Source organism: Leishmania panamensis (assembly GCF_000755165.1).
Source record: "Leishmania panamensis strain MHOM/PA/94/PSC-1 chromosome 28 sequence".
NCBI lineage: Eukaryota > Euglenozoa > Kinetoplastea > Trypanosomatida > Trypanosomatidae > Leishmania > Leishmania panamensis.
This window is the reverse complement of record NC_025874.1, coordinates 476734-490298: the sequence shown is the minus strand read 5'-3', so window position 1 is coordinate 490298 and position 13565 is coordinate 476734. Positions and strand designations below refer to the sequence as shown.

The 13565-nt window shown below is 57.3% G+C and overlaps 5 protein-coding genes across 5 annotated transcripts; all 5 read right to left on the bottom strand.

Annotated features, from left to right (window-relative positions):
- Positions 1 to 559: 559 nt before the first annotated feature.
- LPMP_281400 (ATP-dependent RNA helicase, putative) lies at positions 560 to 3253 on the bottom strand (the record flags this gene model as incomplete). Its single annotated transcript, XM_010702178.1, has 1 exon — positions 560 to 3253. The coding sequence occupies one exon, from the start codon at positions 3251 to 3253 to the stop codon at positions 560 to 562; it is 2694 nt and encodes an 897-aa protein (XP_010700480.1).
- An 865-nt stretch (positions 3254 to 4118) lies between these two features.
- LPMP_281390 (hypothetical protein) lies at positions 4119 to 5207 on the bottom strand (the record flags this gene model as incomplete). Its single annotated transcript, XM_010702177.1, has 1 exon — positions 4119 to 5207. The coding sequence occupies one exon, from the start codon at positions 5205 to 5207 to the stop codon at positions 4119 to 4121; it is 1089 nt and encodes a 362-aa protein (XP_010700479.1).
- Positions 5208 to 5919: 712 nt separating this feature from the next.
- Positions 5920 to 7206, bottom strand: LPMP_281380 (hypothetical protein; the record flags this gene model as incomplete). Its single annotated transcript, XM_010702176.1, has 1 exon — positions 5920 to 7206. The coding sequence occupies one exon, from the start codon at positions 7204 to 7206 to the stop codon at positions 5920 to 5922; it is 1287 nt and encodes a 428-aa protein (XP_010700478.1).
- Positions 7207 to 9488: 2282 nt separating this feature from the next.
- Positions 9489 to 10847, bottom strand: PAH (phenylalanine-4-hydroxylase; the record flags this gene model as incomplete). The annotated part of the gene is made up of 1 exon (XM_010702175.1): positions 9489 to 10847. One exon carries the CDS (start codon positions 10845 to 10847, stop codon positions 9489 to 9491), a length of 1359 nt encoding a protein of 452 aa, XP_010700477.1.
- An 836-nt stretch (positions 10848 to 11683) lies between these two features.
- LPMP_281360 (hypothetical protein) lies at positions 11684 to 13036 on the bottom strand (the record flags this gene model as incomplete). Its single annotated transcript, XM_010702174.1, has 1 exon — positions 11684 to 13036. One exon carries the CDS (start codon positions 13034 to 13036, stop codon positions 11684 to 11686), a length of 1353 nt encoding a protein of 450 aa, XP_010700476.1.
- Positions 13037 to 13565: the final 529 nt, after the last annotated feature.

The window sequence follows — 13565 nt, the reverse complement described above, 5'->3', positions numbered from 1 at the left end:
TGAGTTTCTCTCAAGAAGGTGGGCAGGAGAGCATATCATACTTGCACAGCGCCTGTGTGGCTTGCATTTTTAGTTGTGCTTGACGGGGTGAGTTACACGTCTGTGGTCGCGTTGGGAGCCACGCCATGCAAGCACGAGTCGTGCATCCTTTCGAACCCAAACAACAACATATGGGAAAGTGCAAAGTGGTCAGTGACGCGGTAGAAGATTGAGAGGAACTGCGCGGAGGGGGAGGGGAGGGCAAACTTTGCTGGTACACCCGCACATGCAAAGGTATCCACAGTTAACTTACGGTGGTTAAACGTAAAACAGAAAATAACAGCAACCGCGGGCACAAACACACCAAACAGAGGCTTGCCATCCACGCGTGAGGCCTCGGGCTCCACCCACTTTCTGCCTTTTTCATCTTCCCCTTTTTCGCTGTTGAGCGTCAGCCACCAAAATAGTCACGCAATACCATCTGTGCTGCGCAGCGGTGCTGGGCAAGGGGTGGCCGACAGTTGGGATGGGGGAGAGGTTTGTATCGCGTGGTGTCGCTTGTTGATATGGGTAGGTCGTTTCAACGCTTCTTCTTCGACCGCTTCGAAGGTGGCGTAGAGACGACCTCGTCGAGGTCCTCATCATTATCGTTGTCGTCGCTGCTATCAATGCCATGATAGGTGGGCTTTCCACGTGTGCGTTTGCGAGCCGCACTAGGACCGCCGAAGAAATCATCTTCTACATCCCCGCTGCCGTCGTCACTGTAAAGCTCGCCACGGGCTGCCTTGAGAAGACGGCTGAGGGAGCCGGTGCTCTCGGCTTCGCTGCCGTTCACGTCCTCGTCATCGTATTCGCCACTACCATGACCCGCCTCGTCGTCCGAGTTGGCCGGGCGAGGCCCGCCGTTGGCTGTCTTGACGCCGCTCTCGTCAATGGTTGACTTGCGCGATACGCGGCCTTGCCTTTGCAGGCGCCGTAGCCGCCGCATCTTCTTGGCACGTTCGAGGTCGCCCACCTTGCTGGCTTGCACGCGTGTCTGCAGCTCTGTCATGAAGTTGGTGTCTTCAGCATCGTCGTCGCTGCTATCACCGTCAACGAGGTCTTCCTTACGGTGCCGCATAACTGCACCCCTGAGTAAATTAGTCACAGTGGTGACACCTTCCTCGTCCGCCTCATCGTCACTGAGTGACGAGTGTGCAGCATTGTCTTTCGCCTTTCTCCCGTGGTCATTCTTTGTGGGGTCACCCTCTTCATCTGACTCGCTGTCATCATCGCGGAAGATGATGCGCTGATTGAGCCGCAAGTCGCGCACGCGAATATCGGCATTCTCAATGAGCCTTCGACGCTTGTTCTTGGAGAGGCCTGCGAGTCGCTCCTCCACTGTCAAGTGCAATGGGTTCGGTTCCGCTATGACAGTCCCAGCCTTGACGGAGGCGGATGCGTCACTACGGGAGAGGCCAGCGGGTGCCTTCTTCTTCACAAGGAAGTCGTCGTCGTCACTGCCTGCGTCACCCGAATGGCCGTCGCTCTCCTTCGAGCCATCGCCGTGCAAGGCACCCTTCTTGTGGGCGAACCGCTGCTTCTGCTCCATGACGCGGTACATGTCTGTCGCTTGTAGGTGCTTCTCTTTCCGCGTCAGGGTGCTGCCGGCTTTGTCACCGCCGCCAGCCCCGCGCTGCGTGATGAAGTTGACGACGTCCCATGGCAAATTCTTGGCACTGCGTTGCAGGTTCTGCAGCTCCGACATGTCGGGCACAACGAGCAATCCCAGCGACTTCGCAAACGCCTCCACGTCCAGGGAGGCAACTTCGAAGACGTTCTTGTTGGAGGCGAAGTAGACGGAGCGCAGGTACGCGATGAACGCCTTCTGAGCCTCGTACTTCAGACCTTGTACCACCAGAGCAACGAATATCTCCTGCGACGAGGTGAGGTAGGCAGGCTTGATGGTGATTTCGCGCAGCGGGACGTGCTTGTGGTGCAGGTAGCTCAACATCGGTGCTTCGCGCGGGGTGAGGAAGAGCAGGCTCACACCACGCGCCCCAGCCCGCGCCGTGCGACCGGCGCGATGGATGTAGGTCTGTGCGCTCTCCGGGCAGTCGTACTGCACAACCCAGTGCACGAGTGGAAAATCGAGCCCACGCGAGGCGACGTCGGTGCAGAAGAGCACAGCTGACTTGCAGCGACAAAAGGTCAGGAAAACTTCCTCTCGACGGAACTGCTTCATCTTGCTGGTAAGACACATAGAGGGGATGCGCATCTTCTTCAGGATCTTCGAGAACACAAGGTGCATGAACTTTACCTGGTTGCAGGTGCTCACAAAGACGACGATCTTGTCGTTTGGGTGGCGCTTCAGGAACATTAGCAGTGCATCCAACTTCCTGTGAAGCTCAACAACGACAAAATTCTGACACAGCGTCATCGGCGTCGGGGCGGCCGTGATGGCCTGCGTGGAGACGTAACGTGGGTTCTTGAGCGACATCTGAGCAAGCATCTGCACATCAGTCGTCTGGGTAGCGGAGAAGAGAAGCGACTGCCGCTGTGGGGGCAAGTACTTGAGGATGCTTGTGATGGCCTCACGGAATCCCATGTCGAGCAGCCGATCTGCCTCATCCATGCAAAAGAGCTGCATGTTGTCAAGGACGAGCTCCGCATCGTCCTGGAGGTGGTGAAGAACACGGCCGGGGGTGCCGACAATGATGCTGATGGCATGCAGCCGCTTCCGCTCCTCCCGCACGTCACGACCGCCGGTGAGGAGCGCTGCGGAGAGGACGTGCTTGTAGCCCACGAGCTGCATCACCTTGAAGATCTGAAGCGCCAGTTCGCGCGTAGGACTCAAAAGTAGTGCCCCAACACCCATGTCTGATGACCAGTGCTCGCGATAGAGCCGCTCAAGAACCGGGATCACAAAGCAGAGGGTCTTGCCGGAGCCTGTCTTGGCCGCACCGAGGACGTCGAAGCCGGCGAGGGCCAAGTGAAGCGCGCCTTTCTGAATGGGCGTGAGCGCTGTGTAATGGCCGCGTTCCAGTCCCATTTGGGTGCGCTGTGAGATGGGCAGCTCCGTGAACTTCGAGTACTGGTGCTCCGTCGACGTGTTGGCCTCACTGGACTCGGCGATGTCCTCCATGACCCGACGCATGTTGGCGCAGCGCAGCTGGAGCTGGTCAATCTCTTCGCGGCTCTCTTTGGAGCGCTCCTGGCGCTCCTGCCAGCGCTGCTGCTTTGCTCGCACCTTGGAGCGGCGCTTGTCCTCGGCATCGTCAAGCGTCACGCGCATTCTCTTCCTTTTCAGCCAGTGAAGCTTTTTTTCTTTCGGTTCGAAATGTTTCCCCAACGAGGTGGAGAGCTGAGGCGCCGCGGCGAGGGGTGGTGCGCCACCACCGAGTACAAAAGATACAACAGATGAGCACAAACGCAACGGGAGGGGGTGACGATGAGGGAGTGGGCATGAATCGATGGAGGGGAGGGGTGGTGATGGTGGTGGGGAGAGAGGCAGGAGAGCGGAGAAGTCAAGATCAGCGGAGAGGCGCGTGCAACGCTTTTCGTAGGAGTACTTTGAAAAGGGAAGTCTCTACCCCCCACAAGCGACATCGAGATCCGAGTGCTGAGCCGCACATTACCATTTTCGTTGATCGTCACGAAGTCATGGCCTCCCTCACAACACCGTGGGGTGGATGGGAGGTGCTACATGATCCACCCCAATCGGGCGTGGCAGTCATTTGGGCATATCCGCCTGTGTGTACAACGACGCGTGTACACCACGTCTTCTTCCCACCCCCCTTTTTGTCCCTTCCAATTCGTCGCGCCGCCTGCTGGACTCTCGCTGTGAAACTCAAGCGCAACAAGAGCACGTCAACAGCAGGGAAACGGTGGAAAAAACAAAACAAACCGAAGAGAGACCGCGGGCGGCAGAGAAGCATCAAGTGGAAAATGGATGTGGCCCTTCGTGATTCTACCGGCAGAGGCATTCATCAGTCGGGCGACCCTACTCTACATCATCAAACTCTGTTCAAGGAGACGGGGTGGGGTGGGGGTGTGTGTGAAGAAAAGTAAAACGGGATCGCCAGGCCCACGCATGCACGACATACACTTCCATGAAGAACACTCGCCATCTTGCACACACCACTTGTGCGTCAACCTGGTTAATAAAGCCGATAGGAGATGGTAATGAGTTCTCGCTCGGCCGCCTCCTTCGCTGCTGCTGAGGTCCTCTCATTCGACCCCCGCAGCTGATTCTTCAGCTGCAAAATGCGTGACTGGATCTGGTCCTTCCGGAATCGCGGAAGATGTACGCGGATTATATTGAGTGGTGCTTGAGTGTCTCCGTATCCCTTATCCTTGAACATCCACTTCGCCACCGTCTCGGCAAGCAGCAGGTTGTGCAGGAAGCCCTCGCTGCCGATGCTGCCGCAGGTGGGGCAGCGGTACAGACTCGGTGCTATTGCGAGGCACTCGAAGCAGGCGAGACAGAAAGAGTGACCACAGGGCCAGAGCATGACGGGGTCCTCGAAGGTCAAACCACAAACGGTGCACGTCATGGTCGTCTCGAGCAAATCGGTAATGTCGTTCAAGTCCTCTATCATGCCTTCCAGGTGGCGCAGATGACCGCGAAAGACGTCCTCGCGGTTGCCGAGTTCATGTAACCAGTGCAGTTGTTGGGCTAGATAGTCGGACTGGATGTTGTTTTGAATCCCAACGCTGCGGTACCGAGGACCTCGAGCCAGTTCCTCCTCAAAGGTATTACCCACGGAGGTATCACCGAGATCGCGTAGCTGCCGCCATGGCCAGTAGCGCTGCAGCATGTTGATTCGCTGTATATAGCCGCGAAGAACCTGCTCTGAGTTGCCCTTGATCTGGCTCTCCAGTACCTTGATCTCCTCCAAAAGACGCGTGCGTGTGTTCTGAAATACCTCCTTCTTGAGTTCCATCATCTGCGTCATCTGGGTTGACATGAAGACCAACCTCTTGATGATGTTCTGCGTCGTCTCAATCTCGCGCATCAGTTCCTCTCTTTCCTTTTTCGCTCGGCGTAGCTGGAAGGGCAGGAGTGCGCCGCGACCGGTGTTTTCCATCCGCTTCTCCATGCGGTCGAGCTTCCGGCGCAGGACGGTGAGTGAGCTCTCGAGCTGATCCGCGAGAAGCTGCAGTCGCTTCGACTCCATTAGCTGCGCTGTGTTGGGAATGACGACGGCATCGCCGTCACTGCTTTCCTGATCCATTGCCTTTTCCATCTCTTCTGTGCGTTTCAGGAATCCCCAGCAGAGCTATATAAATACATGGGTATTTCGTATCGGTTCGTGGGCCTTGTTTGGTGGTGGAAGACAGCCTTTCTTCCACAAAAAAGGCGTGGGTACTCCTCTCTTCACTGGGAGCATAGACTGCGTTAATTTCGTGGAGGGAATGGGGATGAAAAAAAGCGGAAGGCGAGGTAACCAGCGGGTGCGCCGGCAAGGTGCCGAGGCATGAGGAAGTGATCTAGAGACACAGGATGTGCGTAAGAGACGCCTGCAAGTCTGCTGCCGCCAACGCGGTTCCTGAGGACTGTAGGGGGTGAAGCCCTATAGAGCCACAGGTGGTGCCTCGCAGACGCTCGCAGTGGCGCTTCTCATTATACGTCCCACAAGGATGCAGAGTTTAGTGCAACACACAAAACGCACAAGTCTGCCTAAGCATGCCAGTGAGGGTGGGGAAGAGCGTCACCAAATCACGGTTGCGAGAAAGTAGAAAACCGAAGAGCACGAATACACGCCGCGTGGCTTTCGCACTTGCGCACAGCCACACGGCGCAGGTCTTCTCGCCCGCTCTCCCGCTTTCTCTCAAGGGTGCGTCTTGCACCCCACCAGGTAAACCACCCCCGCGCCGCCCAGCTGCCCCTCCCCCTCCCCCTCCCCCCACACATCCCATCTCGCGACGGCGTCTGCAGTTCTGCTTCTCTCCGAGGCCTCACAGGTACTCTGTCTGCGGAGTCCAGCTGCCGTCTAGCAAACCTATCCGGCGAGACTTGAACGAGGCACTGAGCTGCTTCTGCAGGAGGCCGTCAAAACACCTGCGGCAATGCAGGTGAATTTCCCGTGCTTCCGAAAGGTGCTGCGCTGGTGAGGCGCTGCCGCTGTGATGACCGCCCATGAAGCCCATGGTAGTACCGGTGGGCATCGAGTGTGTGTCTTGCACGTAGGCGGCTTCAGTGGTGCTGCTCGGGGTCTCAGCGCTAGTGTCAATGCGCACCTCACGCAAGTGAATAAAAACGCGAGGGAAATCGCAGTCACCGCGCCAGGAGACAATGTGTGGGTTAGCAGCTAGCTTCATGGCCGCTGCGTGGGCAGCTAGGTCCCTCTTGGAACCACTACCCACGTCTTCAGCAGCGCCTCTCCCCCTCTCGGCAGAGTCGCTACTCTTTGGTGTAGAGGTTGCCGATGTGTGAGAGCTGGACCCGGCGGGGTTAGCGCGAAGATGCATTAACTCGCCCATCACTAGAGGGTCACCCATGACACAGGTGCCAAGCTGCTCTCTCGCGAAGCGTTCCAGCGCCGGCGGCTGCGACACTGGCGGGCTCCGAATGACGATGCGCAGCAAAGATACTGGGTGCACGCTGTAGTAGCCATTCTCCTTCACCACGTAGTGGGCCTCGGGCACGACGGCAGGCACAGTGCCAGTGTTTATGCTCACCCCGGCGCTGGGGAACAGCTGCGCCACGTCGATGGTCGTGCGATTACCCGTGCCGTGCACTGGGAGATGCCCACCAACGAGAAGATCATACTCCATCGTTGTCGTCTGAAGCGACGTTGCATAGTGGTGGGCATCCGAGACACTGATGAGCACTGGACCGGAAGCGAAGCTATCCAGATTGTAGAGGACACGCACGCGCACCTCGGCCGGCTTCAAGACGCGCTTTAGTAGGGGGTAGATGTTCTTGGACTGGAGTGCGGCCTCCACAAACGACTCGACGGAGACGTTGTGGTAGTTGTCCGCGGCCTCAGCCCGGCGCATGGGGCAGAATGGCGGCTTGTACACCCCAAACACGTGCCACCGCGTGAGCTGCTCTTCTGTTGACAGTAGCTGCAGGGCCTTGGGGTTGATGAGGAACTGGTTGCGCAGAAATCGTGTTTGGATCGCTTCGGCAGGAAGCGATGAGGCGGCTGCGGCTAGCTGCGCTGCGTGGCGGTCGAGCGTCTTTTTACTGTTCTGCTTGAGCACATCCACTAGCCGCCTGGTTGGTTGCCGAGACGTCATGATAGGCGGGCCGATCATCCGAGAAGAGACCCCTCATGCGTGGTAGACGCAAAGAAAGACAGAATTTATATGAAGGCGCAGGTGGTGGTGTTTGCCACTGCAACGAGTGCGGTTGCGACGTCCTTTTCGATGGCCCGCTCACCTGATGAGCACAAACGTGTGTGTGTGTATGAGAGAGAGAGAGAGAAAGGAGAGGGAAGGGAGGGGGAGGGGGGAGATATACAGGGCGTGGGAAAAGCAAGAGACTCCCAGGACATCAGGTGTTCCGTGGCAAACTGCCTCGCGCCCCCCCCCTTCTCCCTGCGTCTCTCATGGAAGGCTCAGTCGGAAGAAACGTCACGGGGAGGCGAAGAGCTAGTCATGCAGTCGGGATGTACCCCCTCCCTCTCCTGAGGGAGACGCCTCTTTCTCTCTCTGTGTGCGTAGGCGCCACAAGGAGATGCGGGACGAGCACGTGCGCGCACAAGAGAGAGAGAGATTAGCGTCACAGTGAGGGAGCGTGCAGTGGTTGTTTCGTTGTCGCACAGAAGCTGGCACTGCATCTTCGCGCTTGCCGTGCAAATTCGAGCCTTTTGTATGTGTGTGTATGTGGGGGGGGGTGTTGGCCGTCGTGCCCCATAGAGAAGGGAGGTTTTCAGCTACTGGGATATCCGCAGAGGGCAGTGGTCTGCCGGCTGGGGTGGATGGGAAGGGGGCAGGCGGTGACAAAGCCAACAGGGCAAGATCGGTATGTCGTTGGCTGTCCTCTCTTACACCGCCGGCGACACAAGCAGTGAGGCCAGCCGGGTAAGGGGGGGGGGGTGCATCGGGTGAAAGCGTAGCATGTACGCAGAGAAGCTCCCTGTTTTCCCACGATGCTAACCTACGCAGTCTTTTCGCTCCTAAACTGAGAGGATCCACGGACACATGCGAGTGCGTGTGCATGTCATGCTGCCTGTTCCTTGTTTGTGTGCCGGTACTGCCTGTCTTCCCCCCCGCCCAGCTCTGTACCCATCATCAGCGATGCCCATGTATCGCGTGTGCGTGTGTGTGCGACGGAATCAACTCAGCTGGAGCACGTCCAAGCAACAATGATGAACCAGGGACACACACACACACGCACACATGCACATACGTACGAGAGAAGTGCCACATGGAGCCCTCCCCCTCCCCCTCCCCCCCACAAAACACAACACCACAACACCACAACCAAAAAGAAATACTGCAAGGAAAACAGACGCATCAGCGAAGTGTACGCACAGAGAGAAGGTGGCCTGTCTGCGTCGCTTATGCAAATTACCCAAACGAAAGGAGGTGGCGTTATCGCTGACTCTCGAGGGAGTGGTTGTGCGGTGTGGTGAGCTATGGGTGACTTCGTGAGAGAGCAAGAAGAGAGCACCACGCACACACACACACACACACACGAGGCGGAGGGAACACGACAGTGAGAGAAAACGGTAGCACAGCACTTTGCGGCCTCCTCGATATCGGTTTGCCACCCAACCACCACCCGCGCGCGCTTTCTTCTCTGGGTGACTGTCTCTCTATGTCTCATCTTCAACGACTTGGCCTCACCTCATGGTTCGATTCACCGGCATCGCAGCAGCAGCTCGCACACACACAGGAACAAATAACAAAATCTACTTAGAAACGGCATCACCCTCTTCCAGGATGCCAGCAGGCTGCAGGCAGGCAGGGGGGGGTATGGGCAGTGCAGTCATTCCCAACGAGCGTCTCTTTGGCTGCATGCAGTAATCCACAAAAAGGGCCCAGAGTGGAATGGACGAGAAAGTGAGGGAGGAGGAGGAGGAGGGGGAGGGGGGAAGAGAGACGAACGGCTCTTACAGAGAGGCACCGACACTCATACGACTGACGAGTGGAGCGGGCATATACACCCCCAGTGTTTGTGTGCATTGCGCGCTGGTCAGTGGTGTGCAGGACACTCACGCAAGTGCGACGACCATCACCAGCGCTGAACCATCACAAGAGAGAAAGGGAAAGGAAGAGGCGAGGGAGGCAAAGAAAACAAGAGCAACATGAAAAGGAGAAGCACTTCTACAGCAAGCGATCTCCCGCACACTAATCGCGTAGGCGTGCGTCTATGTCAACGGCCAACGCCCACGTATAAGATAGCGTGGCGTGTACCATGATGCGTGTCATTCTCTATCACCCTTCTCTTCCCCTGTCTTGCAGTGACAAGCGTGTGTGCCTTTGGGCCACAGTCCTGCTCTTCTTCCTACTTTGGACGAGAGCGCGCGTTTGCCTGCGTGCAGAATGTCACCGCATTTCCTCCTTTCTGGGCTTTAGAAGGTGAAGTTCGTGCGCTTCATCTGTTCCTGGAGCATGTGCCACGTATTCTTCGGGTACGACTGCACGCACCGCGAGTACGAGTTGTAGACCGTGTACAGCGGCTTCTCCTGCGAGCTGAGCCACGCCTCCAATTTATGCTGCGCATCCGGGAAGCTTTCGGCTACAAAGTACCGCGGCTGGTACTTGGTGATTGGGAACGGCGTGATGGAGGCCACTGTCGGGTCCCACGGAACGCGCTCCGGCTTGTCGCTCAGCGCGTACTCTAACTCCCCAGAGCTTGATAGAATACCAGCACCGTAGGCTTTGCATCGGCCGCCCTCACTGCAGAGGCCGAACTCAACGCTATACCAGTAGACCTTTGCCAGCTTCCCCAACAGCTCATCGCTGGCGCCAAGGGAGGCGAGACCAATCGTCTGGGTGAACTTGGCGAAGTCAGGGTCGGAGAGCAGAGGCAGGTGACCAATGATGTCATGCACCATGTCCGGCTCCGGCGTGTAGAGCGGCTGCGCTGCGTGGCGAATGTACTGGGTGCTGTAAAAGACACGGAATGCCAGGGCATTCAAGAAGTCGCGCGACGTCAGAAGCCCCGTCACGGGGCGCACTGTGAAGCCGGTCGCCTCGTTCAAGAAGTCGCTCACGTCGCGCAGCTGTGGCATTTGGGTTCGGCTCAGTACTCCGCTTTCGAGAAGCAGCGGAAAGACGTAGTTGTACTGCTGGCACGCGTGCGTCGGGTACAGGCGGGTGAGGTGGTCGTAGACTACACTCCACACGCGGTTCTCCTCTTCCGTGTAGTTCACAATCGGGATTTTATCCCCAGTTTTGTAGTTCTTAGCAAGGCCGACAATCTCGCGGCGGCGGGCGCGGTAGACTTCGTCGTGGAAGCCAGGGTGGGAATTCTCCGGGTCTTCTTGCAGCTCCTCGCCGGCAGCGAGCGTGCTCTGATCAAGCTCATCGAGGTCTTTGAGCTCCGTCGGGTACCACGGGATTACCCACGATCCGGCCACGACGACATTGGGAAATGTTTCGCGCAGCTCCGCCATGACCTTCTTCATGTTCTGGTCCTCAATGTAGGCCTCCACATCGAGGAAGATGGTGCGCAGCGGCGCTTTATTTTCGTAGGCGCGAGGACGGTTGGCCACTTGGCTAATGTTGATGTTGTGTGGCTTGAAGACGCTCAGCAGTCGGCACAGCTCACCAGACTTATCGATAGAGAGTGACACCTGCAGGGAGGTGCGAGACCTCGTTTTCTTGTCGGCGTCTTTGATGCTACTTCCGGAGGAGGCGTACTGGTCCTTCAAGGTAGCGCTGGCGGCCATGCCAACCTGCTGGAGCAGCCGACGGCAAAGCAGCATCCTATTTGCAAGGGGAGAAAAGAGAGAGAGAGGAGGGGGGGGGGGCAGAGTATAGAGTGAGGACTGCACGTTAGGGATGGGGAGTTGTACCACGAACGAAAAGGCTGTAGTTTCCTGACTAGAAGGGGGGAGGAGGGGGGGGAGAAGAGAGAAGACCGGCAAGGCACAAAAAGGAGACTTGTAGGGAGCGGCGTGTACGTTCGTCTACATGCTCAGCAGGGTGCGTGTGGGGTATAGGGCGATGTGCTCGTACGTGTGAATGTGCGGAGGGAGAGGAGGAGAGCGGAGCGGAGAAGTCGCAATGGAGCCCAAACAAGCAAAGAAATCGATGCATAAAGAGAAGAAGGGGCCGAGGGGAGTAACGTACGCGAGGGCGAGCAGTGATCGGGAGAGCGACCAGAAGGCACGATCACCTCTAAGAGCGCAAACACAGCGGTGCGACAGTGTTGGTGGCAAGATAAACAACAGCAAAAAAACCCAAAGAACACAAGGGCAACAGAGTGCAATCAGTACCCCTTCCTCCTCGAAGCTGTGCTGGCTGCGCGCACGTGTGTGCGTGTGTGGGTGGGTGTGAGCAAACGAGGAAAACACAAACCGAATCCTGCGGCACGCACACCGCTCTTTGCCTACCGCTTGTTCTTCGTTGGGGCGATGACACGGTCAACGACGCCATGCACCCACCCACACACTCTCTCTTGCTTAAGCAGCCTCTTCTCCATTATTTTTCGTTCGGTGGTGTGAGTGCCTCCAAAGAGAAGAGCGGCATGCGAGACTCGAGGCACTTCAGTGACCATGTCTAAAGCGGATACAGGCGCACTCTCGCTCGACGAAAAAAATCATAGAAACGGGAGCTGACAAAATTCCACAACGACAGCGCGCGACGTGCGCGCTCGCTTCACTGCCTGCATGGCGTCCTCGTCCTCATCATCGAGCACTGCCGCACGCAGAGCTGTGCGCAACTCTGTGGAGGAGCGAACTTGCGTGCCGTTCACAGACAGCACAGTTGCATCCGGCATGAGTAATCGGAGTTGCGGTACACCGCAGCACGACGGCACCAACCGGTCAATCACGTCGTCATCACCCAGCAGGTGTACCTCCCCGACGAGGTCGTACGCCACGGTACTGTATGCCAAGACCAACTGAAGGTGTTCTGTCGAGGAGGACGGTACAGAGGCAGTGGAGACCTCCACCGGTGCTTCACAGAGCTTTTCACTCTCGCAAAAGTGTGTGTTGTTGCTGGTTGGGGCAGTGTGGCTCGTGGCGGCTAGCGCCGCCGACCTCCGCGCGCACTCTGCGTCGTAGAGGCGAGATAGCAGGAGGGGCAAGTCTGTCGTCGGTAGCACTACTGTGCCGTCAATCTGGTGTACCACAGACGGGAAGGGGACTGCAGCGAGGCCTGTGATGCTCTCCAGCTCCTCCGGGTATTCGACTTCAAGGCCCACGAGTTCGTTCTTCTCAACGATTAAACCCCACGTGCGGGCGTAGGGCGATCCCGGTGAGCTGAAAGCACGGGTAAGCGTGAGGGCCTGGTACTGCGTTACTGGAACTCCGTTACAGGTCTGCGGCGCCGCCTCAGCACCTCTGCGTAGATGCAAGCTAAATAGACGAGCGACACAGTCGCCTTCTTCATAGCTGCTGCCTTCGCTCGGAGAGACGTTTGAGCTGCCCTGATGCCGTGCACCACGTAACGGGACCGAGACCTCGTTTGGGGCGTAGTCTTCATCGTCATCGCTGTCTTCTGCAGAAATGTTTTGCGGTGCAGCAGACGGGTGTCGCGTGGCACATGGGTGAGTCAAGGAAGAGGAGGAAGAGGCCAGGCCGGCCGTCTTTTGGCCTTTTGCGGTGCGCTGCATCGCCATGGTGTTGTGCTGACCAATGGCCGTCTGCAAGTGCACCAGACGCGATCGAAAGTTTACCCCGTGCCGTGCATCGTACGCGCTGCGCTTCTCCGGGTCAGACAGAACCGCGTAGGCCTCCGTAATGCGCTGATAGCGAGCCCGCACGTGCATTTCGTTGTCAGTGTCATTACGATAGGCTGCCCGGTCTGGATGTAGTTGCAATGACAGCTTCTTGTAGTGGCGCGCCAAGTCCACAGCGTTGATGGATGGGTCTACGCCGAGGCACTCATAATGAGGTGGAGCGCTGGCCTTCGAGGGCATTTTATTCAATTTCGTGTTCTCCGCAGCCATGAAGCGGTGGAAAGCAACTGACTGGAAAAAAGTCCCCGAGTGCAGGTGATTCCGTGGGTTGTGAATGGGTGGTAAGGAGCTAGCCAGAGTATCGGCGCGAGAAGAACTGAGGGGCTACAGCGATGTAACTCGCGCCTTTGCCCTTCCCCTCCACCGCTTCGTCCTTTAAACCCACTTTCGAAGCAGATTTTGTCGCTGAACGTCATGCAGCCCGACCCAGAGAAAAAAAAAAAACAGTGCGGAGGTGAGGTAAGGGGGGGGGGGCACAGATGACATAGGGAGGTAAAGAATACTCACTCATCTGCCTTTTGCCTGTTCCTTCCTTGCTGCCATGCGAATGCGGCAGGCAAGAATTAGCGAGCGACGTGCCTGGCTTCGGCACTCCTGCGAAGGCCACTGTCGATGTTTACCATTACTTCGGTCTACGCGAGGTGTGTCCCCTCCGCTAGAACAACGACGCTTTTCTTCGTTACATATTTTATTCGCTGCCTAATCAAATGATGATGTTGTCATTTCATGCACTGCTCTG